Source organism: Coregonus lavaretus, assembly GCF_964263955.1.
Source record: "Coregonus lavaretus genome assembly, contig: SUPER_35_unloc_2, whole genome shotgun sequence".
NCBI classification, from domain to species: domain Eukaryota; kingdom Metazoa; phylum Chordata; class Actinopteri; order Salmoniformes; family Salmonidae; genus Coregonus; species Coregonus lavaretus.
In genome coordinates, this window is record NW_028167180.1 from 4100893 (window position 1) to 4119388 (window position 18496).

General features: G+C 43.1%; 1 protein-coding gene across 1 annotated transcript in view; it reads left to right on the forward strand.

The window, feature by feature from the left end:
- The window catches only part of LOC311110108 (interferon-induced very large GTPase 1-like), a 33494-nt gene extending 16555 nt beyond the window's left edge, over positions 1-16939 (forward strand). Inside the window, exons 3-9 of the mRNA XM_084188679.1 lie at positions 21-324; positions 1205-1253; positions 1481-1747; positions 1881-2150; positions 11683-11952; positions 12033-14032; positions 14251-16939. Coding sequence (XP_084044805.1) covers positions 21-324; positions 1205-1253; positions 1481-1747; positions 1881-2150; positions 11683-11952; positions 12033-14032; positions 14251-16866 — 5776 coding nt within the window. The 3' untranslated portion in view covers positions 16867-16939. The remainder of the gene's footprint in view (positions 1-20; positions 325-1204; positions 1254-1480; positions 1748-1880; positions 2151-11682; positions 11953-12032; positions 14033-14250) is intronic.
- Positions 16940-18496: the final 1557 nt, after the last annotated feature.

Genomic DNA, 18496 nt, shown 5'->3' on the forward strand with positions numbered 1-18496 from the left:
TGTAATTGTCTTCCACTTAGCATCATCAGGCCAGGAGAGGTGTTCTGTGATGTCTGTGACGTCAAAGCTGTGAAGTTCTGTCAGACCTGCACTCTCTCCTACTGTGAGACCCACGTTAGGAAGCACTACACAGTACCTAAACTACAGAGACACACCCTGGTGGAGGTGACTGGAGACCTGGAGGAGAGACTCTGTCAGGAGCACCACAGAGCTCTGGAGGTGTTCTGCAGGACAGACCAGAAGCTGATCTGCAGTCTGTGTGTAGTAACAGAACACAAAGGACATGATGTAGTCTATGAAGAGATAAAACAAGCAGGAAGACAGGTAGGTACTCTATTTTTTGCACCTGAAGATGCTCTTTAAAGAAGATATTGCATTTGTCATGATTTAACTGGATTTGAACCCAAATGCAGACAACTACACCGAGCCAGAGAAGGTTTAACAGGTTTTTTTACGAAGTGCAATTTGTCCAGGTTTCCAATAATAGGGGAAGAGCAAGTCCAGGTTTACAGGGAGGGTAACAGATCCAGGTTCAGAGCAGGTGTGGTACCGTAATGTCCTAGTGTCCGTGGTGAGTCCAAAAGGGAGGTCCGGTAGTGGAAAGCAGGATGGTGGTGGCAGGAGTGAAGCGGAGGCAGGAGTCAGGTTCCAATAATCTGTGGCACAGGATAAAAGTAACTAGAACAGGCCAAAAACACAAAGGGCGAAAACAAGCAGGTTGAGTCAACAGCGAAACTAACATGGTCGTCTTGACTATGATCTGACGATGAGTGGCAAGTTTGACCGGGTCTTAAAGGCTGAGGTGATTATGGTGAATGAGCTGCAGCTGGAACCCTGACTCCCGCACACCAGACTTCACTCCTGGTGGTCTGGTGTGCAGGAGTCAGTGGTCCTCTGTAGCTCAACTGGTAGAGCACGGCGCTTGTAACGCCAAGGTAGTGGGTTCGATCCCCGGGACCACCCATACACAAAAATGTATGCACGCATCACTGTAAGTCGCTTTGGATAAAAGCGTCTGCTAAATGGCATATTATTATTATTATTATTACTCCTGCAATCAAGGACAGACAGAGGGGAGGGGGAGAGCAGAGAGAGAGCTACCTAGCAGCAGTAGGCCTAACAGCATTTGATAATAATGTTATATGTTCTGCAAAGAAACAACTGTTTTTTCATCAGAATAATGGGTTCTTACTCTGTTTTCAAGACTTTTGATAGAGAGCAATGTCAAAGCCCAAGGCTGGCCTCCGTTGACGGTAGGTGTACAATCAAGAAATACATTACCTAAACAATGTATTTTGAGACCTTTACATTGTGTTCAACAACATGCATACCATTTTAAGATCATAAAGAGGAAGATTAATTTGTTTAGATTAATCATTCTTATTCCATAATGGTTGTATGATTAGTATGTAGTTTTCTTTTTAGTGTGTGTCAGTGCAATTAAAGTAATTATTTTTCTCTTCCATTATTTCTATAGAAGTACTGCCCCCTCCTGGTGAGATCCAGTTCCTGTCAGTGACATCAGACTCTGTTTCTTTGAGCTGGGGTTCTCCTGAGGGACTTACCGGACCACAGAAGTTCAGCATGACCTGGGGATGTGATGGGGAAGAGAGGAGCCTGAGGGTGGAAGATGGGTGTAATATTGAAATAGATGGACTCCAGCCTGGTAAAAAGTACCAGTTCAGTGTGGCTACAGAGGGAGAAGATGGCAGCCGAAGCAGATGGGTCTCAAAATCTGTATTTACAGGTAAAGTAACTTGAGTTTGTCTTTGGTTATTTGCTTCTAGGGATGTTGCTTTTTCATGTGATGTCCAAACAAGACATTAGCTATAGGCCAATCCTATATTTCGTTTCATAAAACATATTATATGTATTTTTAGTGGTCCCAGCACCCAGGGACTTACAAATAAACCAGTCAGGAGCGACTTCCTTCACTGTCAGTTGGTCCAAGGCTGAAGGAATGGAGAAAGTCCCACAGAGCTTCCTCATATCCTACTGCCGTCGAGGAACAGAGCCCCGTGCAGCCAATACTGAGGACTGCTACAGAACTCTCTCTGGCCTGCTACCTGGTACTCAGTACACCATCAGTGTCTCAACTGTGTTGAACAATGGAAAACAGAGCAAACCTCTCTCTACAACCATCTGTACAAGTAAGGCCTCATACCGACTCACTTCACTACCGGGGGGCAGAATTTGACAAATCCTAACTAATCTGAACCTTTTTCCTGAAGAGAAGTTGTGTTCTTGTTGCAGCTGTCCAAAAATAATTTTTATGGTCGTCTAAGAAGTTTAGAATTATAATTGTTAGAGCCTAGTGTTATTAAATGTAGGTTAGTGTCGTGACGTGATTTTCATTAATGTAATGACTGTTATTTATCGAATCAAGTAACTATGTTTAATTGTTACCCAATTTAAATTAATAATGTAACAATTGTCGTGACGTGATTTACTTTAATGTATGACTGTTATTTATTGAATCACCTAACTATCTTTTAATTGTCATTCGATTAAATTAATAATGTAATAATTAACTCATTAGGAATTTGGGGCACCACGGAAGAAGTTGTTTAACGAGTTACCATCTCCCGAATTAAACTCTTAGAAGATATATGTTATATCGATAACAGTCACTTATTAAATAATTACCTCTTATCAGTCTCATTCTGAATGTCACATAATCCTTGAACCTGCAAGAACCCTAACCTTATTGATGAATCAGCAATACACAAATTTGCTTAATTATTTATTCACTAACTAACTAGATAATAACACAATACAAACACATACCTAGGTTATTGATTACTAACGTAATACAATGAAAACAGGTCCCTAGTGGACTGGACTAACAATAGCATGAATGTTTGGGTAGAAGGAGGATCAGAGTGGAAGGGAGAGACAGAGATTCAAACTATCGTGGTTACTTTGGAAACTATGCTCACAGTAATCATAATACTTATTCACCCTAATAACACTCATTCGGATTAGAAATGCAACATGTATTTACGTGTTGCTGTCCTCGATAGTTGAGTTGATGATGTAGGACTCTGGCTTGCCCACCAGAGATCTCAATGTCCTTGGTAGAGTTTCTGGTCGTAGTGGTGGTTTGAATGGATACTTCAGATGTACCAGCGGTTGTCGGAGAGGGATTGTCTTTTCCAACTTGTGTCTTTAGTGAAAGTTCTCTAGACGACTATACATGCCAGCTGCAGACTGAGATGATAAGGTCTAGTGCATTGTTTTCTTCTTCACCTTGTTGAGAGTTTCAGAGTTTCTCAATTTCAAACGTGTGGACTAACTTTTCACGTTTTCTGGTCTTTCTAGTCTAACCATTTTGTAACGTGTAGCTTCACACTTCACGTCTGCTGGTCTTTAGAGTTTCAACCATTTTAAGATGTGGGGCTTGCTTGCTGGTCTTCCTTTGGTAATGGAGTTGTAGTTTTAAACCATTTTGTAATGTTTAGCTCACGCTTCACGTTTGCTGGTCTAAAGGATGATTTGTTTTTCAAGTATTTTTATGCACTCAGGGTAAAAGGGGCGTTCCATCATGTTTACACGATCTCTGATGTCACTCGGGGCGTGGCTAGTCACTGTGCATAGTTTATATGAAAAACTATTATCTCATTAGAATACTAAAATTACATTCCTATCTTCACCAAAATACTCTCATACTTAATCATATATGTTATACAACATTTAGATGTAAACTTGATAGATAGAATATGTACACTTTCCGAGTTACAGTTATTACTTGATACCATCCTTAATTACATCACAAAATAATAAACAATATGACATGATTATTCTTTAGATCCCCACTGACCATTTCCCACATTCTTTTAAGTACGAATATTGTTTCATTATCCACTTTTGGATGTTGGAGTCTTGGCGGGAAGACTTCCTTTGTCTCACAGGGAAATTATTTCTTCCCATACTAGAGACCAAAAGGAGTCCTTTTCTGCAGACTATTTATGACCGGCTGTTAAGTCATAAAACTGGCCCTCAGGAAAGGGGGTGTTCAAACCTTTGCCTAGCAGGAATGTTTGATCCTCAACCCATGAGGGCAAGTCATGACACAATTAACTCATTAGGTGTCACGTGCTGATGTGGATGTTGTGTTGGAGTCAGGCGCAGGACACAGAAGCTAGTCAAACCGACTTTACTTGTCAAAACACGACAATACAAAATAACGGGCCTCAAAACAACGGAGGCGAGCGATTACGCATACAGTGCGTCAATACACTAAATACAAGCGATTACGCATACAGTGCGTCAATACACTAAATACAAGAGAGCAATAACAAATCACCAACGGACAGGCGGACAACAACACACAACTGCAAACAAAACCAAAGGAAACGTATAGGTGACATAATCAATACATAATGCGAAACAGGTGCACCAACAAGACAAAACCAAACAAACATAGAGAACATCAAGCGGTAGCAGCTAGTACTCCGGGGACGACGAAGACAAGACTTCGGCAGAATGGGAGTGGGCTCAATGGACCTCTCCTCTGTGTCATACTGCCGGGACAGGGCGTCTGCCTTACCGTTCTGGGACCCTGGGATGTAAGTGATCTTAAAAACGAACCGGGTCAGAAACATGTTCCACCTAGCCTGACGAGGGTTCAATTTCCTAGCTGCCCGGATGTACTCCAGGTTACGATGGCCAGTCAGAATGAGAAAAGGGTGTTGCCAATGCCTCCACACCTTTAGGTTTGAACCACGGCTAACAACTCCCTGTCCCATACGTCATGATTACGTTCCGCCGGGCTGAGCTTTTTAGAATAAAAAGCGCAGGGACGGAGCTTAGGAGGCGTGCCGGAGAGTTGCGACAGTACTGCCCCAATACCGGCCTCTGACGCGTCCACCTCTACCTGGAACGCTAAAGCGGGGTCCGGGTGCGCCAGCACCGGAGCCGAAGTGAACAGGTCCTTCAGTTTACGAAACGCCCTGTCCGCCTCAGCTGACCACTGCAAACGCACCGGGCCCCCCTTCAGCAGGGAAGTAATGGGAGCTGCCACCTGTCCAAAACCCCGGATAAACCTCCGGTAGTAATTGGCAAAACCCCAAAACTGCTGCACCTCTTTAACAGTGGTTGGGGTTTGCCAGTTACGCACGGCTGACACCCGGTCAATCTCCATCTTCACCCCTGACGCGGACAACCAATGACCCAAGAAGGAGATGGACTCCTGGAAAAACAGACATTTCTCTGCCTTGACATACAAGTCATGCTCCAACAGCCTACCCAACACTCGGCGCACCAGGGCTACATGCTCGGCTCGTGTAGCAGAGTACACTAGGATGTCGTCAATGTACACTACCACTCCCTGCCCATGCAGGTCCCGGAAGATCTCGTCCACAAATGATTGGAAGACTGAGGGAGCATTCATTAACCCGTATGGCATGACAAGATACTCATAATGACCTGAGGTGGTACTAAATGCCGTCTTCCATTCATCCCCCTCCCTAATGCACACCAAGTTATAAGCGCTCCTGAGATCCAGTTTTGTGAAGAAACGCGATCCGCGTAATGATTCAGTCATACTCGCAATCAGAGGAAGAGGGTAACTGTATTTCACAGTGATCTGATTGAGACTACGATAATCAATACACGGGCGCAACCCTCCATCCTTCTTCTTCACAAAAAAGAAACTTGAGGACGCAGGGGAAGTGGAGGGCCGTATGTATCCTTGTCTCAGGGACTCAGCTATGTATGTCTCCATAGCCGCCGTCTCCTCCTGAGACAGAGGATACACATGGCTCCGCGGGAGTGCCGCACCTGTCTGGAGGTTTATCGCACAATCTCCCTGTCTATGAGGTGGCAATCGCGTCGCCCTCGTCTTGCTGAACACGAGTGCCAAATCCTCATACTCAGGGGGAATGTGCATTGCGGGCACTTGGTTCGGACTCTCCACCGTGGTCGCCCCAACGGAAACACCTAAACATCGGCCAACACACTGGCCAGACCATTCCTTGAGAGCCCTCTGTTGCCACGAAATGGTGGGGTCATGGGTGATTAACCAAGGAAGCCCCAGCACCACGGGATACGCAGGAGAGTCAATTAGGTACAACTGAATAATCTCCTCATGACCCCCCTGCGTCTTCATCTTTAGTGGCGCTGTGACCTCCCTAATCAACCCAGATCCCAACGGGCGGCTATCTAGGGCATGGACAGGAAAGGGTGCATCAACGGGCAGGAGGGGAATCCCTAACTTAGAACAAAATTTCCGATCAATAAAATTCCCAGCTGCGCCTGAATCGACTAGCGCCTTATGCTGGGAATGAGATGCAACCTGAGGAAATACCACAGGTATACACAAATGAACAACAGAGAGCTCTGGGTGAGTGGGGCGCCTACTCACCTGAAATGACTCCCCAGTGCGCGACCTGTTGCCCCGATTCCCTGGAGACCCTCCCCAGCACCTAGCCGCAGTGTGTCCTCCACTGCCACAGCTGGTGCAGGGGACGGCCACCCTCGGGTTCTCTCTCCTTCTCTCTCTAGCGCCAGCACCCCCGAGCTCCATAGGGCTCGGCTCGGAGGTGGTGGGGGATGGAATGGACGTCCGCGGGTGGCCAGCAGGGTATCCAGACGGATGGACATGTCCACTAGCTGGTCGAAGGACAGATTGGTGTCACTGCAGACCAGCTCTCGACGAACGTCCTCACGCAGGCTACACCAATAGTGATGGATGAGGGCCCTCTCATTCCACCCTGCATCCGCCGCTAGAGTCCGGAAATCCAGGGCGAACTCCTGTGCGCTCCTCTTCCCCTGTCGGAGGTGGAACAGACGCTCCCCCGCCGCTTTACCCTCAGGAGGGTGATCGAAAACAGCCCTGAAGCGGCGGGAGAACTCCGCGTAGCTGATGGTGGCGGCGTCTATTCCCCTCCATTCGGCGTTGGCCCACTCCAACGCCTTGCCGGAGAGACAGGAGATGAGGGCGGAAACGCTCTCGTATCCCGAGGGCGCCGGGTGTATGGTGGCCAAGTAGAGTTCCACCTGAAGGAGGAACCCCTGACACCCGGCTGCGGTGCCATCATACGCCCTCGGGAGCGAGAGCCGAATCCCACTGGATTCCGGAACTGGTCTGGTGGGGCTGGCCGATGGTGGTGGTAATGTAGGAGGAGGTGTGGGCACGCCTCCCCTTTCCCATCAGCGCAGGGTGTTCATAACCTCCTGCATGGCGGAGCCAAGTTGCTGGATCCTGGCGTCCTGGCAGCTGACCCGATCCTCCAGCGACTCGGTCGCCGCCGCTGCTCCTGCTGACTCCATAGTAAAGGTGTGTTGTTCTGTCACGTGCTGATGTGGATGTGGTGTTGTAGTCAGGCGCAGGACACAGAAGCTAGTCAAACCGACTTTACTTGTTAAAACACGACAATACAAAATAACGGGCCTCAAAACAACGGAGGCGAGCGATTACGCATACAGTGCGTCAATACACTAAATACAAGCGATTACGCATACAGTGCGTCAATACACTAAATACAAGAGAGCAATAACAAATCCCCAACGGACAGGCGGACAACAACACACAACTGCAAACAAAACCAAAGGAAACGTATAGGTGACATAATCAATACATAATGCGAAACAGGTGCACCAACAAGACAAAACCAAACAAACATAGAGAACATCAAGCGGTAGCAGCTAGTACTCCGGGGACGACGAATGCCGAAACCTGCCCGAACAAGGAGGAGAAGCAGTCTCGGCGGAATTCGTGACATTAGGATTTGGGGCACAACGGAAGAAGTTGTTTATCGAGTTACCATCTCCCGAATTAAACTCTAAAGTTCTTTACCTAACAATATGTCTAAAACAGTCAACGTATTAATCATTACCTCTTATCAGTCTCATTCTGAATAGTCGTAGACCTCTTGGATCTGCAAGAACCCCAGCTTTACTTATGATTCAGCACTACACAAATTTTGTTTAATTATTTATATACTAGCTAACTAAATAATAACACAGAATCACATACACACTTAATACATGAGAAAAAGTCCCTAGCGGACTAACAACAACATGACTGCTTGGTTATCAAAAGAGGGAGGGGTAGAAAGAGAGAGGGAGAGAGAGACAAAGAGAGAGTCAAACTTATTGTTGATACATTTGGAAACTACCTTCAAAGTAATCATAACACTTTGCTCACAAACCACCGCCCGTTTGGAGTAGGAAATCATGAATGTATTTAAGTGTTTGCCTTTGTTCGTCGTCTATCTCTGTTGAAACCAATCAAACCAACCAGAGGTCACAATGTCCTTCTTCTTAGTTGTCCTGGCTTGTAGTGGGGTGTTTTCAGAACAGCTACTTAGCTTGTGTGGATAGTCAGAGTTTGGACCACTTTACACGCACAGCGGCAGCCTGGCAATGTTCGGGTCTAGTCTGAGAGGCGATCTTCTTCACCTCGTGTTGAGGTTCAACGTTCTAACCATTTTCAGCCATGTTGCCACAGCTCCACGCTTTCTGGTCTGATGTTAATTTATCTTTGAAGCCTTTATGCATTCTTGGTAAAAGGGGCGTTCCTACTTGCTGACACGATCTCTGAGCTCACTCGGGGCGTGGCTACTGACTGGTCCAAAGTTTATATGAAAAACAATTATCTCATTAGAAAACTAAAATCACATTCCTATCTTAACAAAAATACTCTTATAATTTTTCATATATCATATACAATGTAAAGGATGAAAACCTGACACATACAGTGTGTATACTTTCCAAGTTACAGTATTGTCTTGATACCATTCTTAATAACATCACAAAATAATAAACAATATGACCTGATTATTCATTAGGTCCCCACTAACCATTCCCCATATTCTTATCTTAGAAATATTGTTCCAGTATTCACTTTTTGGATGTTATAGTTTTGTCGGCAAAAGTATTCTGGAGACAATGGACATTCCTTTACCAATACTGAAGAGCAAGAGAGAGATTCCCCTCCTCCCTAATTTATGACAGGGTGTGAGGTGTCAAAACCGGCCCAGCCCCCCATCCCCTCTTCTGTGGGTGAGAGGGGGTCTGGTTATTGTCAGCCATTGAATTCTGAGGCCTTGAATCATGACACTAGTGTAATAGTAGTAGTGAGTAGTGACTCTAACTAGTAGTGGGATATTATCCTTTAGTGGAATAGTAATAGTAGAATGGAAGTCATTGCTAAAAGGGCTACATTTGTTTTGACAAGTGATCAGCTACTATTAACTAACTATATTAAATCCCTTCCCTAGTTATCCCTGCCCCGGTAGAGCTTAATGTGGACTCAGTGAACACCACATCAGCTGCTGTTAGCTGGAGCCAGCCTCCAGGATTGGACCAAACCCAACAGCATTACCAGATATCCTACCACTGTCCAGAGACAGAACCACACATCACTACCACGTCTTCACACAGTATCACTCTCTCTGACCTGCAACCTGCTACTGAATACTCAGTCACTGTCTACACTGTGCTGGAAAATCGGGAGCGAAGTCAACCTATCGCAACATCTTTCACCACAAGTAAGTACTTTGAAAACATAACTCTTCTTTCATGTTCATTTCAAGCATATCTCTCTGCTACATGTTCTCTATATTCAAATGAGTTCCCAAAACGTTCCATTTCAAAAATCTTAGAAATCCCAGCACCTGATGAGCTGACGATAGACGTAGACCAGTTGCAAACTACAACCCTCACCGTAAGATGGACCAAGGCTCATGGAATGGACCGAACACCACACGGCTTCCATATATCATACTGCAGCCCAGGAACAGATTCTGCAGCCCAGGGAATATGTACTGAAGACTGCCATACAACACTCTCTGACCTACGACCTGGAACTAAATACACTGTCAGTGTATCAACTGTGCTGAACAATGGGGAACACAGTGAACCTGTCTCTGTAACCATCTGTACAGGTAAGAGACCTATTGCATCCAGCTGCACCTCGTCTGTGTACCAGTAACTAGAACTCACAATTTTGTAACGTTACCAAGCTGTGATGAAGGACAGGAGATAGTGAAGGTTTTTATTTTCTTTAATATTTACCAATCCGACTGTTTTCGTCTTTTTTCTTCCCAAGCAATTACAAAGACATGCTTAACCCTGGTGTTAATCTACTGTAATATATATTTGTAATCACATTGTTACACTGACAACAAAACATTTTGTAATGTAGTTCTCCCAGCTCCAGACCAGCTGAATGTTGACTCAGTGGACACCACATCAGCTGCTGTTAGCTGGAGCCAGCCACCAGGATTGGACCAAACCCAACATCATTACCAGATCTCCTACCACTGTCCAGGGACAGAACCACACATCACTACCAAATCTTCACACAGTATCACTCTCTCTGACCTGCAATGTGGTACTCAGTACTCTGTCACTGTCTGCACTGTGCTGGAAAATGGGATCCAAAGCCAACTGGTGTCAACAACCTTTAATACAAGTATGTGCTAAGTTAAGGGTCATTCTTGAGTTAGAGTGGCAATTGCGTCCCTCCGCTTTGCAACTATGAAAAACACATTAAAATTACAAATAGTTACATCATACATGTTTTTGTTTACATTAAACTGTTTATCAATGATAAGACATAATGCAAGTCATTTTATACTGCAAAACATTGTTTATTATGCATTGTTTAAAGTACTTAGGGCAAGAAAATTGGCTGGTCCCAGTAGTGACCCAGTACAGTGGTAGTTGTTTGTGAGGGTCGAAGATCATACCCCCACGACATGCTCACCTCCCTTGTTATTGGTAATGTTGAGAGATTAGCATGTCTTGGGGGTATGATCTTCGACCCTCTGTAACTTTCTCACTCATTATTATTCACGATTCATTCAGGATTAACCGTAATCATGGTAGCATCCACATTAATGTAGAATTGTTTAGAAACATATTATATTCTTATTTATAATAAAAGTGAATCCAAAATGAGACAATACATTATTTACCATTCATTTCAATTGGGCACAAAATAATCTGAAACACAACCAAAACAAACTGCAAATTCATCCAACAAGTTTGGAGAGTCACAAGCTTGATCTAGTCATTGCGTGCTAGGAATATGGGACCAAATGCTACTCTTTTTACTACTTTATTTATAAGACTATTTAGTAGTGTCAATAATTTGGACCCCTACCTTTTTGAGATAAAAGTATTACTTATATAAATATATATCTTTATCTGAGCAAATGTATTAGTATAAAATAATATAATTTCCCTTTTTTTTTAGCATACAGTATTTTAATTATTTTTTGTATACAGTCATTATTGCTCATCTTTATCAAGGGGGTCAATCATTTCACACCCCACTGTATGTTACAAGTCACCTTGTTTTTATGTCACGATCGTCGACAGATGAAGCGGACCAAGGCGCAGCGTGATAAGCGTACGAACCAAAACAATAAACCAAACGATACGTGAAGTCCTAGGTTATACACAAAACCCTACGGAACAAGATCCCACAAAACTAACATGCCAAAAGGCTGCCTAAGTATGGTCCCCAATCAGAGACAACGAGCTACAGCTGTCTCTGATTGGGAACCACCCTGGCCAACATAGATATAAACGATCTAGAACGAAAAACATAGAAAACGAAACAATGAAAATCCATACCCTGGCTCAACATTTAAGAGTCCCCAGAGCCAGGGCGTGACATTTTAATAATCCAATCCAACTCTGTTTTGTGTTATTTCTGTTGTTACACAGACCCCGCTCCTCCAGGCAATCTTGTTATATCCTACTATAGTGCGACCTCTGCCAAACTGATCTGGGATAGTCCTGATGGCATGAAGCACATCCAGCACCACTTCAGGGTGACTTGGTGTGACAATGCCAGTCCATGTAAGTCCTTCACTACCAACAAGATCTGTGGAAATGTCACTGGTCTGACACCAGGGACGGAGTACACCATCACTGTCTGCACCATTGATGAGAGAAATAAGGAGAGTGACCCAGTCTGTACAAACCTACATACAAGTAAGTAATCAATTGCAGCTTCAAGATTAAATGAACTTCAATATTTTAGTAAACTCAAACATTTCCCTTTGTTATTGCAGAGTTCACACTGAAACTTTTTATGCAGAAGTTGGGACTGACACAGCATTTTGAGAAGAAACTGTCGTTGAATGCCGTGCTTGCAATCGATGGCCTAACATTAGGAAAGAACCATACTCTAACTCCTCAATCTCTACCATGGTGTTTTCTGAAAGAACTGATGAGGATGAACGTGTCAGCAAGGGAGGTAAAGTACATCACCTCTGATAAGGAGGATCATATGAAGGTTAACCCCCTGGACCTTATCACAGCCCTGTTTCTGTGTTCAGATGGTTTCCTCCAGCAGGAGATGGTCCAGAAAATGTCAATGTGTCAGTTTGCTGTTCCTCTCCTGCTGCCAAACTGTGACACAAAACAAAGCACTTTGATGCTGTGGGCCTTGAGGGACATAGTGAAGAAGTTCAGGCTGCCTTCACAAGCTGACTCAAAGTCCTTCATAGAGGAGAGAATTGTACTCTCTGATATTCCTATGGTGTCCTTTGTTAGGCTAGGAAAGAGCAGCTTGTCCAAGTCTCAGATTTTGAACAAGTTGCTTAGTAACCCTCAACAGTACCATGATACATTTGTTCATCATCATATGGAATGTGGCAATGTTCCTCGCAGAATCTCAGATGGTCTAGTTGAAATCAGCTGGTACTTTCCATGTGGGAACAGAAACATAGACAGGTTCACTAAGCCTGTGGCTGTTGCCAATCTCAGAGGAGACATCAGATCCTTCGAAAAACAGTTCTCCTTTCTGTGTCAAACATCGGCTGCAGTTTACATTTTCAGTGATGATTTAAAGGCAGATTCTGAGATTTTGGAAGAAGACTCAAAAGCAGAGTTATTTCTGGTTGTTGACTCTCAGAGAAAAACATTCACAGAAAATACATTGAGAAAATTCACCACAGAATTCTGTATCAATGCAACAAATGTGATTGTTAAGGAAAATGAAAATGATGCAGAATTTGTAAAAACCCTGCAGTCATCTGTTGGTGACATCACCGAAACAAGTCCAAACACATTTACAATTGAAAACATGGCTGACGTAGCTCGTCAGAGTGGGATTCTTGTTGATGAAGACTTCGATGAGTGTCAGAGTGCCAAGAAGAATGCAGATCAAATCACCAGCAACATCGAAAACACTGTGAAATTCAAAGACAAGCAACTACCCTTACAAGGGAAAGTCTGGAAAGACATTTCCCAGTTGGAGAAAGAGAGATGTAGACTGAGAAAAGCAGGGGGTCAAGAAATTGAACACTACAAGAGCTCTCTGAAGAAAAAGGAGAAAGAGCTGAGAGAGAAGCAACAAAGATTTGATATGACAGAAGCAATCAAAAACTTCAGAATTGGAATGTCAAGAAAAGCTGAGCAATCCCATTTCCTCAAATGGATGCAGATTAATTTGGACAATCTGTCTCGGCAGAACTTGTCTGGTTTGCGGAAGCGGTACAAAGAGCTTTGCAAAAAGCATCCAGAGAAAAAAGACATTGCAGATTTGGATAGGCAAATGTCTGATTGTTCCTTGGGACTTGAACATTTCTTTCGTGAGTTGGGTCAGCTGTATGAAGCCTCCTGCTCCCTCCCTGAAGACAGCCCTCAAAGGACAGAGATGGATCAGTTCCCTGGATTGTGTGCTCAGATGCTGTTGGACGGTTTCCCCATTGAGCTTGTGGATGGAGATGCATCAAATATCCCTCTGAAATGGATATCAGCTGTTCTAACTCAGCTTCATACTCTTGTCCAATCCAACAGCAAGATCCGGGTGGTCACAGTTTTAGGGGTCCAAAGCACTGGGAAGTCCACTCTCCTCAACACCATGTTTGGGGTCCAGTTTGCTGTCAGCAGTGGAAGATGCACCAGAGGGGCCTTCATGCTACTGATAAAAGTCAACAAAGAACTCAAGGGGGAACTGAAATGTGACTTCATCATGATCATTGACACAGAGGGGTTGAAATCACCAGAGTTGGCTCAACTAGATGATAGCCATGAACATGACAATGAACTGGCAACACTGGTGATAGTAATAATAATTAATAATAATAATAATAATAATAATAATAATAATTAGTTATTTAGCAGACGCTCTTATCCAGAGCGACTTACAGGAGCAATTAGGGTTAAGTGCCTTGCTCAAGGGCACATCGACAGATTTTTCACCTAGTCGGCTTGGGGATTAGAACCAGCGACCTTTCGGTTACTGGCACAACGCTCTTAACCACTAAGCTACCTGCCGCCCTAGGACTCAGTGATGTCACTATTATCAACATGGCCATGGAGAACTCCACAGAGATGAAAGACATTCTACAGATTGTGGTTCATGCTTTTATCAGGATGAAGGAAGTAGGGAAGAAGCCGATATGTCATTTTGTGCACCAGAATGTATCAGACATGTCTGCTCATGACAACAACATGAGGGACAGGAAGAAGTTGTTGGAACAGTTGGATGAAATGACCCAGGCAGCAGCCAGAATGGAGATGAAGGAGAATATCACCAAGTTCACTGACGTGATGGAGTATGATCCAGACACAAGCAGCTGCTACATCCCAGGACTCTGGCATGGGACTCCACCTATGGCTCCAGTCAATGCTGGATACAGTGACGCTGTGTATGACTTCAAGAATAGGTTGATGCAAGATTTCAGACAATGTCAGAGTAATGATGACATGACACATTTCCTGAAGTGGACACAAAGCTTGTGGGAGGCAGTGAAATTTGAGAAGTTCATCTTCAGTTTCAGAAACAGCTTGGTTGCAGATGCATACTCCAGATTATGCACTGAGTACAATGGTTGGGAATGGGCCTTCCAGAAGGAGATGTATTCCTGGATTGTAAGTTCTGAAACCAAAATATCAAATTTTGGCATAACCGATCCAAATCCCCAAATGACCATAAGAAATGTGCTGAAGGAATTGCTGGGTGACGCATCTGAGAAGCTGTCAGTTGGAGAAAGGGAAATCCAAGACAATATAGTAAAATACTTTGAAAGGAAAGATGGCCATGTCAATCTGGTGGAAAAATACAGGGAGGACTTTGTGTCCAGTGCAAAAACACTGAGACGAGAGACACAAAACACAGTGAGTAACACTGTACGTGGAGCTGTTGAAATCAAAGAGGGAATGGCCAAACTGGATGACATCAAGAGTTCACAGGCAAATACAATGGAGAAGAAGGTACTGGCTTTGCTGCAGACCTGTAGACAGAGAAAATCTGATTTATCAGAACAGGACCTCATAGAAGAGTTTGAAAGTATGTGGGAGGAAACTCTATCTGAGATCAACTTTAGCGGACTGCCAAAGAGAGATGTCGCTCAGGATGCCTTCGTCATGTTACGTGATAATTTATCAAGAAGGGGCAGTCATGTAAATAAAATGTTGGTTGGAAGCAGTTTGGTGGATTGTGGGAAGACAGACTTTGTCGTGAAATCAGTTAAGGGGTTGCAGAAGGCTAAAGGCTTTGCAAAGCACTTGGATACTGACCATTACAGGAAAAAACTACAAGTCTTCTGTAACAACATCATAACACAGTGTCAGGAGTTTATAAGCCAGAAGGTGAAAAGTAAAACAGATTACCATGACACCTACATCAAAGAACTGCTGAACAGGTGTGATGAAAGATTCAAACAAGACAAGAATCGTGAAGTTAGTGAGGAGTGTGAGATTTCTCTGAAGCTACACATCTGTGGCATAGCAGCCACAGAGTTCCAGAATATGCATGATGATTTCATTGCAGTCAATGATCCAAGGAAGTGTCTGGAACAGTCTAAGAGCAAGTACCTTACTGATTTCAAAGACTTATTTCGTAACCAAGACCAGTGCCTAAAGAAAGCTGAGGAGTTCTTAAAGCTCTTACAGCCAGCTGTACAGGACTATGTGACCAAAAGGATTGGTCCTGATGTAGTTGATGAAGTGAAGAAAGGTAAAGGATCACAGGATTACAGCACACGGATCGCCTTCCAGTTCTCCATTTTGAAACAACTCCTGACAGATGGAGAATATGAGAAATATAAAAGGTACATAAAGGATTATGACAGGTTTGTGAAGGACTGGCTGTTTGATCAGATTGTCCAACAACTCTCAGATGAGAGCAGTCTGAAAAGATTGGAGAATAAACATCTTTCAGAGATAGTCAAGATGATCACTGATGCAGTTTCTAACATCAGAAAAACACATAGCACTATAAAAGATATCAAGACTTTCATTCAGAACATCTGCAGTGCCCTTGGAGAGAAGCTTGTCTTTCCAAAGGATGCTCTGGATTCCATTATGATTCTGAACAATGCAAACACAGAACAGTTTGCTGACTACCTCACAGAGTTTGTTAGAGAAATGGAGAAGTCAGTGGCATCAGAGTATGACCAGAGGACTGACATCAGAAAGAGACTCAGATCTCTGCCATTCAAGCCCCAGGACATTATGTTCACCAGTCAGTTTGGCTGTGGGGAGCAATGTCCCTTCTGCAGTGCACCCTGTGAAGCAGGGGGGAAGGAGCATGCCAAACACTTTTCCTCCATTCACCGTCCACAAGGAGTCAGTGGTTGGAGGAATTCAACGACAAGGGTGTTAGTAACTGGCATATGTTCATCCTCTGTGATTAGTGACCTCAGATTCAAGACCACCCTGACAGGAGACAAATATCACCCCTTCAAGGACTACCAGACATATTACCCTCACTGGACCATAACTGGAGATCCCAGCATCAAGGCTTCAGACTACTGGAAGTATGTGATGGCCACATTCAATGAGATAATTGCTAGAGACACAAATGCACTCCCTGCTGATATCCCAGAGGACTGGAAGGCATTAAAAAGTGATGACGCATTGAAGAGCTTGAAAAACGCATTCAACATGAAATAAAGTGGAAAACGATAGCATGACTCTTCTTGACCAAAACATAAAATTGGCCAATCAAAGATTTCAGACATGGCAACCAGAAATGAACGTAAAACTGTAAGTCGCTTTGGATAAAAGCGTCTGCTAAATGGCAAAACTTTTTTTTTTTTTTTTTTTTATAACTCACCAAGCATGAATGTGACAACACAGCAATACAAAGCCAGGATCCAGTCAATTCAATCAATAACTTTTTTAATAAATTGCAAATCTTGCACTTCCAAATCAATTTGTGATTTGAAAAACAACAGAAAGGGGCCCACCACTTGTTTTGGTATTCAGCTGATTAGTATAGTATAGTCTTTCATGTTAACCTCTTAAGAATCTGACACTTTTTTCCAATTTTTGCCTAAAATGACATACCTATATCTAACTGCCTGTAGCTCAGGACCTGAAGCAAGGATATACCATTTGATAACATTTGAAAGGAAACACTTTGAAGTTTGTGGAAATGTGAAATTAATGTAGGAGAATATAACACATTAGATCTGGTAAAAGATAATACAAATAAAAATACATGCTTTTTCTATATATTTTTTGTTCCATCTTTGAAATGCAAGAGAAAGGCCACAATATAATATTGCAGTTTAGGCGCAATTTAGATTTTGGCTACTAGATGGCAGCAGTGTGTGTGCAAAGTTTAAGATTGATCCAGTGAAGCATTGCAATACTGGACTATTTTGTATCAAGTCTGCCCAAATGTGCCGAATTGGTCAATTGATAAATTTTCAAGTACATAACTATAGAGAACATACAAAAATGATATGGTAATACAAAATGTAAGTTTACACACTCCCAGGAATGTCATACATGATGGATCATTAGCTTATACACTAACTTTCACACATCTAGATGGCCGGGCGGGGTGGGTGTGGAGCCAGAGACAGCAAGGGTTCAAACTGTAGAACCCAGTTCCTACATTTGAATATAAAAATTGATTTTATCAAACAAAACTACGCTACATTTTATCTCTGGGACCCTTAGGATGACAAATCAGAGCAAGATTATTGAATGTAAGTACATTATTTACCTTCAGAGGTGAATGTATCAAACCAGTTGCCGTGATAAGTTTTTGTTGTTGTGCACTCTCCTCAAACAATAGCATGGTATTTTTTCACTGTAATAGCTACTGTAAATTGGACAGTGCAGTTAGATTAAAAATAATTTAAGCTTTCTGCCCATATAAGACGTCTATGTCCTGGAATGTTTGCTGTTACTTACAACAGTCATGCTAATCACATTAGCGTACGTTAGCTCAACCATCCCGTATACGGTACACCGATCCCGAAGAGGTTAACGTTAGAAAATATGATCATACTATTTGATCACAATATTTGTATAAAGTTCTTGATCAGAATTGAGTGAATACAGTGTTCAGTGTGAACATACTTAGTGCAACTCTTTAAATATAAAATAAAAGTCATTTCTCTTTGCTTGATCTTTGATATTGTATATTTTATATTGTGTATTGTCTTCGGTTTGCTTTAGTTTTATCTTGTATGTCATTGATTTAGTCTTTGAAAGACTAGCCCAATGATAGGCTGAAAGGGATCCAACAATCAGTGCAGAATGTACATAATGTTATTGTGAATGGTCC